This window comes from Rhipicephalus microplus, unplaced genomic scaffold (assembly GCF_043290135.1).
Source record: "Rhipicephalus microplus isolate Deutch F79 unplaced genomic scaffold, USDA_Rmic scaffold_16, whole genome shotgun sequence".
NCBI classification, from domain to species: Eukaryota; Metazoa; Arthropoda; class Arachnida; order Ixodida; family Ixodidae; genus Rhipicephalus; species Rhipicephalus microplus.
In genome coordinates this window covers 9,160,047-9,177,350 of record NW_027464589.1, presented here as the reverse complement: position 1 = coordinate 9,177,350, position 17,304 = coordinate 9,160,047, and the positions used below count along the sequence as shown (strand labels likewise).

The window sequence follows — 17,304 nt, the reverse complement described above, 5'->3', positions numbered from 1 at the left end:
CTGATGGTGGCCGTGCAGCGCATGGAGGCTAGCGTCAAGGGGCTTCAGGGGGAGCTTAGGGCGGAAAGGGAGCAGACGATAAAACTCCAAAAAGAGCTCGAAGCGTCCCGTGAGCGGGAGGAGGCTACCGCCAGCCTAATAAAGCAAATGAAGGGCTACCTTCGAAAAGAATGGGAAGGGCGGACCGAGCTAGAGCAGCGGGTAAAGGAACTGATGGCGCTTCGCCCCGGCCCGGAGCGGTGTGAGACGGAAGGCGTGTGTAGCGAAGAAGGCGACAGGCGGGAAGGAACAGGCGAGAAGGGAGGTCAGGGGGCCGCAGCATCTGGCCACAGCACGGAAGCTCCGAGAACATACAGCTCGGTGGCGTGGCAGTCTTCAAACAGAGCAGAAACACAGGACAGACGGCAGAGAGAGAAACAGGTGAAGCAAATAGGGGCGCCATCACAAACAGGAAGCCAGCGATTGGAGCGTAGAAGGGTCCTGGTGGTGGGGAACTCTAACGCGGCCATGGTTAGGGATGGCGTCTTTAAGACAGTGAAGGAAGATGGGAGATTCAGGGTGGCGGCACAGTCAGGGAAGAGCATGGTGGATGCGCCGGCCAAAGCACAGGAGGTTGTAGAAAACAGCATGGAGGGCAAAAATATAGTCATTATTCATGCTGGGCTCAATGATGTGTTGAAGGGCAAGGATCAGAATCTTCAGAGAAACAAGAGGATGGGTTGTGTAAGCTCCAAAAAGCCTCTGGGAGTGTGCATGTGACCATATGCACAGTCCCAGAGGTCTGGGGGCAGCCTCATGGGATTGAAAGGAGGGTATGCTAATTGTGTGATCAAGGGTTTGAGCCGGCAACTCGGATACAACGTAATGGAAGTTAACCAAGACGTGTACGAGCCCGGCGCTCGCACCTTTGCACAGGATGGCATTCACTGCAGTGGTGCGACGGGCAGGAGGGTCGGTAACAGAATGGGTCGCCCCATAGCTTTTTTAGGGGGACCCGGAGCCCTGAGGCAAACAGGGTAGCCAAAGACTGACCTAAAGGGCCACAAATATTCAAGCCACACGAAGTCCGCGAGAAAAAAAAATCGACGTAGGCACAAGGGCCGAGCTAAGTCAAACGTAGGCTATATTAACATGCAGGGTGGCAGGAGGGCGAGGCAGAAACCACCGAAGACCTGGAACAAGCGGTTCTGCAGGACATTTTTGTTTGCACGCTCGGTGTCGAACTAAAAACAGTTGAACGGATCCACAGAATAGGCCGAAAAGGGGGCCGTTCGCCGTGTCCGGTCATTATGAAGCTATACGACTCCCGAGAGAAGTTAACAGTTTACAAAAATTGCAAAAAGCTTAAAGGCAGCAGTGTATCAGTTGGGGACGACTTTCAAGGAAACTCTAGCCAAGCGTAAGCTACTATGGTAATCAGGAAAAAAAGAAAGAGATGCAGAAAAACGCATGCGTTTGATTTACGATAAGTTGGTCATAGACAAAGACGTGTATTCCTGGGACTACGACAAAAACTGCCAAGTTAAGCTTAAGCATACAAAGAAAAAACCACATCACTCTGACTACGATGACTGATGCCATTTGCAGTCAAGTGCATGCAGCCTTCGCTTAATTAATCTAAATGCTCGGAGCCTTATGAATATAGTTAGTGACCTAGAATATATATTAGCAAGCTACAACCCACACGTAATCACCGTCACAGAAACGTGGCTGCGACCGGAAATAGCGGATAGGGAAATTGTACCACCCGGCTACAAAATATTTAGGAAAGACCGCGATACACGAGGTGTTGGTGTGGCGATCCTACTTGTAGAAGATGTTGAAGCAATTGTTATGGAAGGAATACCCCACCATGTAAGTGTATGGGTAGAAATAAAATTACGCAAAACTTCCCTTGTTTTGGGTGCCGTTTACAAGCCACCAGGCGCCCCTAGTTCATACCTAGAAAGTTTGCAGCAATACGTTGATGGTATTGCTACCCGGACTCGTAGAATGGTTATTGCGGGATATTTAAATCTTCCTGGAATTATTTGGACCACATTGTCAACTAAATCTAAGGAAGCAATAGGCTGCCAACGGCTTTTAGACATGGCATTCAGCCATGACCTCACGCAGGTTGTCACTGAAAGTACACGTGAAACAGGGTATCCGCATTCCATACTGGATCTAGTTTTTATTGACGGGCGAATCGACACATACAACGTCGCAATTGAACATGGATTGTCGGACCACAAACTTGTTTCACTTGAGATAAGCATTGATGAAGCCTTGCCATGCAAAAAAGAAAGCTTCAGGCATGTGCGCAACTTCAACAAAGCTGATGATACAAGCATAATTGATTACTTGTCGTTTTCTTTGGATGCGTTCAGTGAGGAAAGTGACAACAATAAGATGTGGATAAGGTTTAAAGAAATTGTCACGCTATGTATCAACAAATTTGTGCCCTTGCAAAAAAAGAAACAAAATAAACAGAATCCTTGGATGAATAGGAAGATAATACATTTGAAGCGCGCCATTAACCGCTAGAGGCAAAAAGTAAACAAAGATCAATCCAAGATACGCATTTTATCAAGGCTTCTGCGTGCTGAACTGAAAGAATAAAACACAAAGTATTACGAAGAAATATTGCCGACATTTATAAAATCTTTTTCCCATCGTTTTTGGCGTCACTTGTCTCAGAAGGAACACCACTCAAGACGCGTGCATTCTCTTGTTGTCAATGATGAATTGGTGTCAGACTGCTCTTCCATCACTTACCTACACAACAGATTTTTCCAGTCTGTGTTTACCGCTTGTCGTGATAATGGTGATGCATCCACGCCACTTCCTTCTCAGTTGTCAGTTATGCCTGACGTTCAAATCACTTATGAAGGCATCGTATCATTATTACTGAACATGAACGTGAAAAAGTAGATCGGACCAGATGGCATACCAAATTATTTACTGCGAAGGTATGTGGAATGGGTTGCGCACTATTTATACATAATATATAATGCCTCAATAGAGCAAAAGCGTGTCCCAGACGACTGGCTTTTAACGAAGGTCGTGCTAACGCATAAGGGTGGAGACCAACAAGAGGGGGAAAATTACCGTCCAATTTCCCTCACCTGTGTATGCTGCAAGCTTTTAGAGCATAATATATACAAAGCTATGTACACGTATCTTGAGGGCACAAAAACATTTCTTCTTAAGGTTTTCGGCAGAATTTATCCACGGTAACCCAATTATTAGAAACAGTCGATGACTTCACGCGTGCCTTAAATAATTGACGCGATATGTCTCGACTTCTCCAAAGCCTTTGACAAGGTTCCTCACAGGGAGTTAATTAATAAGTTAGCACACCTAGGCATAAATTATAACATAATACAGTGGATAAGTGCGTACCTGACAGGCAGAACACAATATGTAGAAATAAACGGCTTCAAATCTGAGTTTTTAAGCGTTACCTCAGGGGTACCTCAAGGTTCAGTTTTAGGACCATTATTATTCTTAACTTAGATAAATGACATTTCATGCGGCAAAGATGGAAGTACTACAGCGCGACTTTTTGCAGACGACTGCCTAATTTATAAAGAAATACACAGTGAAGCTGACCAAAAAATGTTTAATGACATTCTTGATGTTGTCAGTAATTGGTGCACTGAATCTAAAATGGAAATAAATCAAACTAAAACAGTTGCTTTGCGCGTCACAAACAAAAGCAAGCGTGTCTTCTATTCCAATTACACTCTATGTTCTACCCGCCTGTCTACCTTCAATGAAATAAAATATTTAGGTGTAACAATATCCAGTAATCTAAATTGGAGGACCCATTTGGAAAACATTTGTGCGGTGGCGGAGAGAAAACATTGGTACTTGCAAAGAAAATTAAGACTTGCTACGACTCCCGTTAAGCTAGCAGCATATCTTACGTATATTCGGCCAACATTGGAATATGGCAGAATTCTGTGGGATCTCTCGGAAATCGGCCTCATTAATATGCTAGAAAGAGTACAAAGGCGAGCTGCCAGGTTTATTCTTTCAAAATACTCCTCGACTGAGTCAGTAACAAATGCTACTCTCTCTTCAACTGCCCACTTTAGCTGAACGACGACGATTGGCAAGGATGAAGTTCTTGTTTTTATTGTCAAAAAATAAATTAAACAAAAACACTACAAAATACTTAACGCCACGCCGTGGAAGAAACCTAAGAATTGTAAACGATTACACATACGAAGTGCCACAACAGCGTGTCAATGTATATGCGAATTCATTTTTTCCAAAAACAATTCGTCAGTGGAATGCTTTGCCATTACAACTGGTTCTTACGGAACGTTTCAGTAGGGGAGGCAGGCAATAAGCCTGATTCGAGCTGCATATTGTCAGCTGCAAGCTTTATTGCAGCTCGAACCAGCTGAAATACGGCCTGTTTCTAACTGGAAGTTAGTCCCTTCACAGCTGAACAATGGTCACATTCCATTTTCGTAATACGTAGTTATATAAGTTAGTAATACGAGTTATACGAGTTACAGTGGTACCAATGAGCAGATTAAGGTTGTTCCCCTCAATAGCATGCAGTTATAAAGGGGCTGCTTTTCAAAAGTTCATTAAATACACCCATAACACAGAAGCGTTGATCTATTAAAATTTATTGAAAATTTATGTATTTACACTTGAAGAAGGTAATCTGCCATCTTCGGTTCCCGCTCAAATTGTTCCGAATGAAAATTCACAGGGGACCTTGATCCACACCACAGATGTCTGTATTGTCAAGGGCAGCCAAATGATGCAGGCAATCTATAACAAAATGAAATATTTTGTTGTCAACGCAGATCGTGACAGCAGATATCAATCTTTACCAATGCTACTTAACATCCATTCGCGGGAAACAATGCGCATGATGACGTACATATTAAGCGAATAACATTTACATATATAAGCCCCCATTAGTTCACTCAGCAAACTAGAATTAAGCAGTGTGTTAATACTTCATTACACAGAGACAAAGGAGCATGGCTTACTTACAGCAACCGGCATGCATATGCGAATTCATTAGCATCACAAACTCCAATTTACGACGACACTGAGCTTCATAAAGCACAAGAGTATTCAGGACATGCACGGTTTATTTATATTTGAAACAAATAAGCAACTTACCTACATGAAAGATCGATCACTGAGAAACAAGGTGGGCCTCGATCTGCACTCACGAAATCCAAGACACCGTATAGCATAGCACCAAAAACAGCTCAAATAGGCTGATATTAAGTTGTTACACTTTCCGCAGATGTAACTGACTTAAAATAAACTATAATTAACCTGTTCATGTCACACATATAACAGAGGAAACTTGCAACTAACACACCGAACATACAAATGCAAAGGCAGACAAGTCACAACAAGAGCACAAGTGTTGTACTAAACTACGGCGCTAAAACGTCATAATGATTTATACGTTACATAAACCTACGATTTCTTATGCTTTTACCTGTAAATAAATAATAAAACTTTTTATTGTGCAGTTTTTTATTATTATGTAGCAAACTATGCAGTATTAGTTTGAAAAAGACGCCAATAATAGATACGAGACTAATGCTAGTGAGGAGTAGCTGGTACCAGCACAGCCAGCAGGCAGTTTGCTGGGGCCACCGGCAGGTCAGTAGGCAGTGTACTGGTCCAAGTAGAGAGCCAGTACGCACCCTGCTGGAACCAGCAGAAAACCAATGGGCACATTGCTGGAAGCAGTAAAACCAGCAGGTAGCTTGGTGGGACCATCAGCAAGCTAGTAGGCAGCATGCTGGTCCCAATAAAGAACCAGTGGGCACCTTGCAGAAAACCAGCAGAAAACCAGTAGGCACACTGCTGGAACCAGTACCACCAGCAAGAAACCAGCAGCCTAACTGCTGGTTCCATCAAAAACCAGAAACTCGCAGCAGGGAACCTGCAGAAAATATTCACCTGTTGGGCTTGTTGATTATCAACAGGCCCAGATGGCATTGCAATTATGCTGATAAAGACATCATGTCCGAAGTCTCAGCAGGCTTTAAGAGAGGCAGTGAGCAAAATAATAATCTATAGTGAAGTCCCTAATGGATCGAAACTTAGGATGAGCATGATCTATAAAGGAAACTGGAACAAAGCTGGCATAAACAACTACCGTCCTATAACAGTGACATCAGTGGTCTACAGGCTGGCTGTTCTGTTCTGTTTTAACTGGTTTGCTGTGGAGAGGTTGAGGTGCCTATTGCCTCGGATACTCCATATCACAAAGCTCTGCAGCGAAAAATAAAAGAATAATACAGGACGGTACCCAAAAATTAACAATACGGAGAAGAAAAAAAGCATAATAGCACACTGAAACCAGTTCAAATATCATGCCAATACACAGTTTTCTTAGCAAAGTTTACACAGTCATAAACTATTTACACGCACAGCTTACTATTCTACTGTCAGTATATACATGACCACATCTTATATATACCCCTCTCTGGCTGTCTGTCATAGGCGCTTGTCCAGCCGGGTCTGCACTAAAAAGTCTGTCAGGAAGATTATTGCCTTTTTATGGAGATGCATCTCAGGCAATGGTCCAAGTAGTTTCTTGATTGTAAGCGGCCGTCTGTCCAAACTTGCTAATTTGTTCTTTAATTTTTCTCGTTCATTCGCGTATTTAACGCACTCCAAAAGAATATGGCTAGCACTTTCTTCTGCATGACCACAATGGCGTTCCGGTGAGTTGGATCGATACAACTTGTGCAGGAAGCTGTTTGTGTATTCTACTTCTAATCGAAGTCGTGTAATAATGTCTCCAGGTGTCGTGGGAGGTCTGTAGCTACGGAAAATTTTCTGTGTGAATACCCTTCATAAAGTACCGTTTCGTTTGATTTAGGGCTATCAAACCACTTCTCCGTCGAACAATGGTTAGCCCATTGCGTTATAAAATGTCGAATACACGCCCCAGACATAGGGATTGCGCAATCCCGTTCTTCCTTCAATGCTTTCTTCGCGAGGCTATCAGCCTCTTCATTTCCCTGTATTCCAATGTGGCTGGGTATCCATCGGAATACGATGTTGTGACCCTGCGATGAGGCATATTCCACAGTTTCTGCAATACATTGTGCTATTTCATCATTTTTGTAAGGTGATCTCACATTTCTGATTTGCTGAAGAGCAGCTTTTCTATCAGTGCATATCACCCATTTTCGTGGCTCAGGATTCTCGCAGATAAGTTTAACTGCTTCAAAGATAGCCACCAATCCTGCTGTGGTCGATGAAGATTTGTGCGATAATTTGTACATCTTGTTTTTCTGAATCTCGGGTATAAAGACCGCACAGGCTGACGCTTCTTCAGTGCATGATCCGTCTGTATATATCTTCGTTTTTTTCATTACGCATTACATGAAGCTGATGAAGTACCATCTGTGCCGCTACTAGAGGTGCCATGTCTGCTTTATTCTCTATGCCATCTAGTTCACACATAACGTTGAGAAGTGGCAGCGTCCAAGGTGGTTTTGAAGGTTTCCGTTGTTTAAGTTCTGGCATTATTGCTTGAACTGATGATATACTATCCTGTAGTCTCGTTGCCGTCCTTTGTGTTAGTGCACCAGATAAAAGATGGCTTTCATGTTGCGTGAAAATTCTAAATAAATTTCGAGATGTTTCTTTAGTTCGGAGTACTGCCAAAGATGGCTGTCGAGCCTCCGCATACACTAAAGCACTAATTTTGACCGTGGTAAACCCAGACATACCCTCAAGCTCCTTGCCAATAACAAGTGAAGTCTCCTTTCGGTGGAGGCTGGAAGCCTGTGGAGCAGAGGCAGTGAGTAAGTTACAATGTGGCGTATCTAGGCAACATGTAGGGCTAATAACGACTCTGTAGTACCACCTAATTTGGCCCCGCAGAGATGCCGGAAAATTTGAATGGCCTGATTCACTTTTTGTTCAAGGGACTGGACATGAGGCGACCATGTTAGTCTTTGGTCTAAAATTACTCCCAAGAATTCATGAGTTTCAACCATTTGAATATGCCGATTTTGCAAAATAATCTGGAAATTTTCAGTACTTTTTAATGGAAACGGAAGTATTGCTGTTTTAGCCAGACTCAGTGCCATGCCTCTCTTTTTTTTTAGAAAATGGTCTACATAATTCAATCCGTTTTGTAGAGTTTGTTGTACATCTAAAAACAATGGACCAGACGTCCACATACTTATATCATCAGCATATACTGAACATCTGATGTTAGGTGGAAGTTTATACGGGAGCTGCGCTATGACTGCATTAAAGAGAGTAGGGCTTAGCACGCTGCCCTGTGGCACTCCTTCGTTGACGACATGTTCTGATGTTGGGCCCTCCTGCGTTACTACAAAAATTTTCCGGTGCTTCTGGAAGCCAGCGATCCAACGCAGTATCTTGCCCTTGAATTCCTGTAACGCCAGGCTTTCCAGAATGTGAAAGTGACTCACTGTGTCATATGCTCGGTGGACATCAAGGGATACAGCGACAGTGATGTTTCCTTGCGTTCGTTGATTTTCCACATCTGTGACAAAATCCAAAATGCAGTCCATTGTGCATCTACCTCTTCTGAAGCCGACTATGGTTTCTGGTAGTTCTTTCATGTCTTGCTACCATAAATTTCGTTCATTGATCATTTTCCATCACTTTTGAAAAACAATTTGTCAATCTAACCGGCCTAAACGAGTCCAACTGCATAGGACTCTTCCCTGGCTTTAGCAACGGTACTACTTTTGATATCTTCGAACTTTCTGGAACTTTTTCTTCTTGCCAACTTTCATTATAGATGTCCAACAGGTGTAATGTTTCTTTCTTGCACAAATTAGCAAGAGCAGCGTATGTAACTCCATCTGTTCCTGGTGAACTTGTTGGTTTCACTGAAGACGGCACATATTGGAGCGCCTCTGGTGTGAAGCTGTCATCCAGATCTGATGAACTTATCGCAGAGAACTTTGTTACAACCGCCGAAACTGATTCTGCTGAGGATTTACATTCGCTAGTTTGGACGGTCTCTCCATTTCTCAGTATAAGATCGCAAAATTCTTCGGCAATCACACGTTCGCTCACTCCTCGAGACAGTGCTAGAGCCTGTAGTGGTCTCGAGTGGACTACTGGCTGTCGGAGGACGCGTACCATGTTCCACAGTTGAGTCGCTGATGTAAATGGGGAAAGTGGGGCACATAAATCTTGCCACCTTTTGGTTGAAAGCTTCTGCAGTTGGCTATGCATTGCAGAATATACTTTCTGTGCAACCTTGAAATCTTCTAAATTACCCGACCTGCGATATCTTCTTTTAGGTCGGCGTCGTATTGCCCGAAGCCTCTCATACTCAGCGTCAACCCCCGAATACCCATCTGGAATGGGTACTGCACAAGTTTCTTTTGTTCGAAAATGTTTTATCTTCAATGCATACGTTTCTGCGTCAGAAGAAGGTTCAAGATTTTGTATCTTTAGTTCCCGAAAGACTGCCCAATTTGTTATCCTTGTTGTGCGGTTATTTCTCGTTTTCTTCAACTTTGGATGATATAATAATACTGGCAAGTGGTCACTTTCTCTTGTATTAGCGTCTGCAGTCCAGTCTGCTCCAGGCGCTAATTCAGAGGAGCACACAGTGATGTCTAGTACGCTGCAGTAGTTATGCCCCCGTAGAAATGTCGGAGAACCATCATTTGGTATCGTGTAACCATGGTATTCGCATATTTTTACTATAGCAGATTCCCTTACATTACAACGCTCACTACCCCACAATTCATGGTGCGCGTTAAAATCACCACGTGTGATTATGGGATCATGATCAGGTCTACACACTGCAGCCAACTCTGCGTATGAAACATTTGCGTGAGGGTGCACGTAAACACTAACTACAGTTACAGTAACGTTACCAAACTTCACCTTGCGTCTAACAAATTCCGGAGCATCTGTTTTTGAAGTATCCACAAGTGTCGATGGAATATCGTGTCTCACACACAACATCACTCTGCTTTTTTGCAGCAGGACGTTCTGCTTGGTACACCACATAATTGGACAAGCGAAAGTTAGTGGATACTCTTGTTTCGGAAATACACAAAATCGGAAACCCGTGCTGAGCAACGAATTTCCGAAAGTCTCCACTCTTATTTTACAAACAATTGCAGTTCCACTGGAATATTGCACGTCTTTTGTACCAGTTAAATAGTTCGGTAGCCATGGTTACTACAAGATAAGATGCTCAACATCTAGCAGCAATTTCACTTCTGGTAAAGAAACTGCTTGTGGCAGAGATCGTAGAATTGCTTTAAGAGGGGCAAATATTATGGGCAAAATGACGCTCGTTTCCGGCTGTCTCCGACGAGATCGCATTTTTTGAAGAATTTTTCCTCAGCAAGCAGCTGTGACCCTTCCCTTTGGTGGTCAGTGGCTCCTTGGCTGTGTCTGGCCCGGCAGAAAGTTCCACTTCAGCATGTTCTAGGGCCAGGACTTCTTTGCCAACGCGATGTTTTGGTGCTGAGCGCTTCAATACTTCCGAGTAAGAGTCGTGGCGCCACTGTTTTGCATTTCTTTGTGCTGCAGGAACATCTTCGACTGTATCCGCATTGGGTGCGTGACCTTTTTGTATCTTGTGGTACCCTTCTACAATTCTCTCTCTTTGTGCAGCCGATACCAAACGGTTTCGAGAGCAGCAAATGACGCCGGATGTGGTCGAGCACAGTTGGCATATTTAGGCTGACGCTTCGAGGTGCATTCTTTGTAATCATGTGTGCCCGCACAAACCTTGCATCTCTTGGTTCCCTTGCAAGTCTTAGCCATATGCCCATATCTCTGGCAGTTGTAACACCTTACAGCCGGCTCAATATACTCCTCGACAGTGTGAACCGTAAAGCCGAGAGCAACTTTTTTGGCAATGGCATGTCATGTCTAAACTGGAGTATCACATTACGTATAGGCTGCATCGTGGCACTTCCATCTTCATTTCTTGCCCATCTCTTTTGTCGTGGGACTGAGATTACTCCAGCGTCTTTAAGATATTCCAGTAGGTCATAATCACTCTGTTCAAGTGGAACATCTCTTATCTTTGCTAGGGTCTTCATGTAAGACTGAGGTATCATCACATGTACAGGCAATCCAGCCAGACTCTTGATCAGCAACAACTTGTTTGCCGAGTACAAAGACCGTACTCCAACACAAAAACTTCCGACCCTGTTGATTCTTGATGATGTCACTTTCTCATTGATAGCAGAGATTATCTCAGATGCCATGCGATTTGGATTCACCTTCCTGAAGGAGTCCTCGGCTGCGATTGGTGTGAACACCACCGGTATCCCCGTAGCTCGGTTCTTGTGAGAAGTGACCACCGTGTAAGCTCCCTCGTCTTCCTTGGGTGCTTCTGTATCCATCTATGTCATTTCATGAAGGGAGTACGTCGATGTACGCCATCGTTGTCAACCTCTTCTTCCTCCTCTGTACGCCTCTTCTTACACTGTTAGGCCTCGCTGCTCTCTGTATGGGACGTCGATATCGTTGCTCAGCCTGCAGCAACTTGAAGTCAAGCGGGATGGATAAGTGGTGCTCCGCATGGCGCTAGCGGCATCTCGTTTCCCCTATATCCGGGCTTTGCCAGGTATGTGGCACGGGCCCGCTAAGGGGCAATTCTGATCGCGATGCATACTGAAACTCCGACTCGACGATGTTTAGCTGCCCCTCTGGAGACAGTCCACCCACCACACACACGGTAAAAAGATCCTGAGCTCAATATAATAACTGAATTAAGAGAGCGAAAATGAAGCTATGGGCTTCTTCCATTCACATCTTCTTCCTCCTGCTGGCGATGCAGATTATAAAGAAAAGACTGCAGGCATGTATAGAGGATGAGGGGGTGCTGGGGGAACTGCAGAATAGGTTTCAGAAACACGGGAGGTTGGAAGGCAATCTGTTCTCACTGACGCAGTGCATCGAAATAGCAGAAAAGGAACACATGCCCCTGTGGCTAGCATTTTTGGATATCAAGGGAGCGTACGATAGCGTGCTTCAAGAAGAATTGTGGGGAATACTGGACCCACTAGGCGTGGAAGATGGTGTCACTAATATTTTAAAGGATATTTATAAAGGTAACGAGGTAGTTATAAAGTGTGGAAAACAGGTATCCAAGCCTGCAGAGGTAAAACGGGGGCTTAGGCAGGGGTGTCCTCTGTCACCCTTATTACTACCGATGTATCTACAAAGATTAGAGGCCAAATTAGAGGGAAGTGCACTTGGCTTCAACCTCTATTTCGCAAAAACAAGGAAAAACTGATTGATCAGACACTACCAGCATTGATGTACGCAAATGATATAGTGCTCATGGCCGACAACAAGGAAGATTTGCAGATATTGATGAACATCTGCGGTAATGAGGGAGATAGGTTATATTTCAGATTCAGTAAGGAAAACTCAGCAGTCATGATTTTTATTGATAATGAAGGTACTGAGCTTAGAATACAGGAGGTCACGCTAGAGATAACAGATAAATGCAAATATATGGGCGTATGGATAAGCAATGGGGCCGAGTACCTAAGGGAACACGAAATATATGTGACGACTAAAGGTAACAGGAATGCAGCAGTGATGATAAATAGGGCACTGTGGAATTACAATAGGTATGATGATGTGAGAGGATTATGGAAAGGGGTCATGGTGTCTGGTCTAACGTTCGGCAATATGCGGTCTAGTGCATGAGATCAGAAGTTCAAGCAAGATTAGAATTTAAGCAACCTGGAATAGGTAGGCTTGCTTTAGGAGCTCACGGGAATACACCAAATCAGGGAGTACAAAATTATATGGGATGGACATCATTTGAAGGCAGGGAAGCTAGCAGCAAGATAAATTTGAGAAGCGATTGAGAGCAATGAGGGAGGAGCGTTGGGCTAGGAAGGTTTTTCAGCTACTTGTACATGAAGAATGTCGATAGAAAATGGAGGAAGCGAACGAGGAAATTATTGACTGGTAAATATTTAGAAAATAGCAGGTGGCCCAACCAAAAAGAACTATCGGTTAAGAAGAAAGTGAAAGAAACGGAGACTGACATGTGGAGAATTGGCATGATTAAAAACTCCGATCTATCGAACTTTTAAGCAGGAAATTGCCAAGGAAAGGATCTATGATAATACTCGGGGTAGTTCTCTACTGTTTGAGGCCAGGACGGGAGTATTGCAAACCAAGACATGTCGGGCCAAATAAGAAGGGGTAGACACAGTATGCAGTGCGTGTGGAGAGGAAGAAGAAACGGCTGAACACTTGATAATGTTTTGTAAAGGGTTTCACCGTATAGTTCAGGATGATGGCGGAGAGTTTTTCAAAGTACTGGGGTTTAGGGACATGGAGGGCAAAATAGACATTAAGCGGGCAGATTTAACTAGGAGGTTATATGATTGGTGGCTAAAGTCAAGGAACGAGTGCAAATTAAACCCTTCGCTGCAAAGTACGAATCCCCAACCTCACTATTTAAAGGGGAAAAAAAAGAAGATAAATCTAATGGTTAGTTCACCAACTATTACGGCTAGATGGCGCTAGCCGCCGCCCGATCTAAAGGGTACAGCCACATTTATTTTGCATCCATCCATGCATCTAAAGAGTACCACCGTATCTGTCCATTCATCTATCCAGCAATGGTGCTGGAATGTAATGTCGCCACCAGGTGTTCTGTGGGCACACTCTCCCTCCTAGTAAGCCACATTTTTGTGTAAACCATGAAGAAAAAGCGATCCAACAATCCTCCGAAGAAGATTCACCTAGTTTTTGATGAGCGGGAGCGCCGGTAAGTGAAAATCACCTACAGTGAGCTGGAAACACTGGCAGGAAGTTGCAGCGCGACGCTGATGAAGCGTGCGCATTTGTTGACAATCCTGCATTAACTGTAGCATCCAACGTAAAGTGGCATCTGCCCTGCCACTGGGAAACGCCGAGTGAACGTGTTTCCTGGTGAGTTGGCACTGGAGTTTGCGAAACGTGTCGTTTATGGCGGAATGCTTGAAGCGTGAAGAGAGGACGGGAGTGCCAACGACGTACCTCCCGTTTGTTGACAGCCAAAGGTAGCGAACGATTTTTAGCACACGCAGCGCAGTGATAGTCACGTCACTCATGCCATCACGGAAGCTGCCCATTAAGAGAGCGCAACTCAGATCCGCAGTTGATGTGCCATTAACTCAGGTGAGCTCATTTCTTTTTTGTTTCCATTGTAAACGTAATTACACAATGGAAGGGGCCAAGATTGAAGTTGCTGCAACCAGGTTGATAACCTCTTAGCCAATGCTGATTGTTGGCCGAATTGGTACTTGCTCAAAATGACATGCTTTAACACAAACACCAGATCCAGCGACTTGAAACTGAGAATTGCCCTGACTCGTTATTGACAGCTGTCCCCGAACCGCTTTTGCGGAAGAGTAATGCTGCACGCACGACGTCGTGCGCGCAAACCAGAAAAGGCTGTACGCACGACGCGGCTGGATGGTTGGATGGATGGATGGATGTGGCGGTACCCTTTAGATGGGGCGGCGGCTAACGCTACCTAGCCGTAATACTGAGTGAACTAACATTTAGATTTATCTTTTTTTTCCCTTGAAATAGTGAGGTTGCGGATTCGTACTTTGCAGTGAAGGGTTTAATTTTCACTCGTGCCTTGACTTTAGTCACCAATCAGATAACCCCCGCAGGTCGCGGGATCGATTCCCGGCGGCGGCGGCTGCATTTCCGATGAAGGCGGAAATGTTGTAAGCCCGTGTGCAGAGATTTGGGTGCACGTTAAAGAACCCCAGGTGGTCGAAATTTCCGGAGCCCTCCACTACGGCGTCTCTCATAATCATATGGTAGTTTTGGGACGTTAAAGACCACAAATCAATCAAATCAATCAGATAACCTTCTAGTTAATTCTACCGGGCCCGCTTAAAGTCTATTTTGCCTTCCCTGTCCCTAAACCCCAGTGCTTTGAAAAACTCGGCGCCATCATTGTGAATTATAGGGTGAAGCCCTTTACAGAACATTATCAAGTGTCCGGCAGTTTCCTCCTCCTCTCCACGTGCACTGCATACCGTGTCCACCGCTTCGTATTTGGCCCGATATGTCTTCGTTCGCAATACTCCCGTCTGGGCCTCAAACAGTAGAGAACTACCCCGAGTATTATCATAGATGCTTTCCTTGGCAATTTTCTGCTTAAAAGTTCGATAGATCTCTAGTGCGGACTTCTTAATCATGCCAATTCTCCACATGTCAGTCTTCGTTTCCTTCAATTTATTTTTAGCCGATAGTTGTTTTTGGTTTGGCCACCTGCTGTTTTCCAAGTATTTACCAGTCAATTTCCTGGTTCGCTTCATCCATATTGTATCGACATTCTTCATGTACAAGTAGCTGAAAACATTCCTAGCCCAACGCTTCTACCCCATTTCTCTCAATCGCTTCTCAAATTTTATCTTGCTGCTAGCTTCTCTGCCCTCAAATAATGTATGTACATCCCATATCACCTTGTGCTCCCTGATTTTGGTGTATTCCCGTGAGCTCCTAAAGCAAGCCTACCTATTCCACGTTGCTTAATTTCTAATCTTGCTTGAACTTCTGATCTCATGCACAAGACCGCATTGTCGAACGTCAGACTAGGAACCATGACCCCTTTCCATATTTCTCTCACAACATCATACCTATTGTAATTCCACAGTGCCCTGTTTTTCATCACCGCTGCATTCCTGTTACCTTTAGTCGTCACGTATATTTCGTGTTCCCTTAGGTACTCGGCCCCATTACTTATCCATATGCCCAGATATCGGTATTTATCTGTTATTTCTAGCGTGACCTGTATTCTAAGCTCATTACCTTCATTATCATTAAAAATCATGACTGGTGATTTTTCCTTACTGAATGTAAAATCTAACCTATCTCCCTCATTACCGCAGATGTCCATCAATCTCTGTAAATCTTTCTTGTTGTCGGCCATTAGCACTATATCATCTGCGTACATTAATGCTGGTAGTGCCTGATCAATGAGTTTTCCTTGTTTGACTAAAGAGAGGTTGAAGCCAAGTGCACTTTTCTCTAATTTGGCCTCTAATCCTTGTGGGTACATCATGAATAACAAGGGTGACAGAGGACACCTCTGCCTAAGCCCTCGTTTCACCTCTATGGGCTTAGATACCTGTTTTTCCCACTTAACTACCTTGTTACTTTTATAGATTTTCTTTAAAAGATTAGTGACTCCATCTTCCACACCCAGTGTGTCTAGTATTCTCCACAAGTCCTTTTGAACCATGCTATCGTACGCTCCCTTGATATCCAAAAATGCTAGCCACAGGGGCCTGAGTTCCTTTTTGCTATTTCGATGCACTGCGTCAGTGAGAACAGATTGTCTTCCAACCTTCTGTGTTTTCGAAACCTTGTTCTGCAGTTCCCCCAGCACCCCCTCATCCTCTATCCGTGCCTGCAGTCTTTCCTTTATAATCTGCATCCCCAGCCTGTAGACCACTGATGTCACTGTTACAGAATGGTAGTTGTTTATGTCATCTTTGTCCCCCTTTCCTTTATAGATCATGCTGATCCTGCTAAGTTTCCATCCATCAGGGACTTCACCATCGATTATTGTTCTGCTCACTGTCTCTCTCAAAGCCTGTTTAGACTTGGGACCCAATGTCTTTATCAGCGTAACTGAAGTGCCATCTGGGCCTGTTGATGTACTACTTGGAACCCTCTTCTCAGCCCTTTCCTACTCTCGATGTGAAAATGGAGCCATTGTGCCACTTGATCCATCCTTGTCTATTGTTGTGCATAAGGCACTTATTTGTGTAAAATTTTCTGTCACCCTTGTTTTTATATATTCAATAGCTTCTTCCCCTTCTAGCCTAGCACCTTGAGCTGTAGTTATGAACTTCTGCTCTAGGCTCATCTCATTTCTTAGCGAGTTTAGATAGTTCCAAAATACCCCAGCTGCCTTTCTATCTTTTTTATGTACTTCTTCCAGCCACTGAGCACCCTTTCTTCTAATCTTTTCATTGATCAGGAAGGATGCTTCCCTTCTGGAGCTTAAGAAAGATGTCCCATTTTCTTTTAACATCATCTGTCAGTTCACCCCGCTGCTCAGCATGTCTGTGTTCCCTGGAGGCTTCCTGACGTTTTGCTATGGCTCTCTTAACTTCCTCATCCCACCAACTCTTGGACTTGTGTCTTCTTTTCCGGGGGGACTTGTCATGTGCCTTAGCAAGCTCTAGCCCAAACAGTCTAATTAGATTTGTGTATGTCCACACAGTTTTATTATTCTCAGTGATTACTTTCTCGATTTGTTTGGAAGCAATTTCTATTTGCCTTTCTGAATGAAAATTTTCCTGT

General features: G+C 44.0%; 1 protein-coding gene across 3 annotated transcripts in view; it reads left to right on the top strand.

The window, feature by feature from the left end:
• Positions 1-13,591: 13,591 nt before the first annotated feature.
• The window catches only part of vito (nucleolar protein viriato), a 157,428-nt gene continuing 153,715 nt past the window's right edge, over positions 13,592-17,304 (top strand). For 2 of the 3 annotated variants that reach the window (XM_037417986.2, XM_075883356.1), the window contains exon 1: positions 13,597-13,756. In XM_037417986.2, coding sequence (XP_037273883.1) covers positions 13,689-13,756 — 68 coding nt within the window. In that variant the 5' untranslated portion in view covers positions 13,597-13,688. Of the gene's footprint in view, positions 13,757-17,304 lie in introns of all 3 variants that reach the window. The other variant, XM_037417987.2, reaches the window with a different exon arrangement.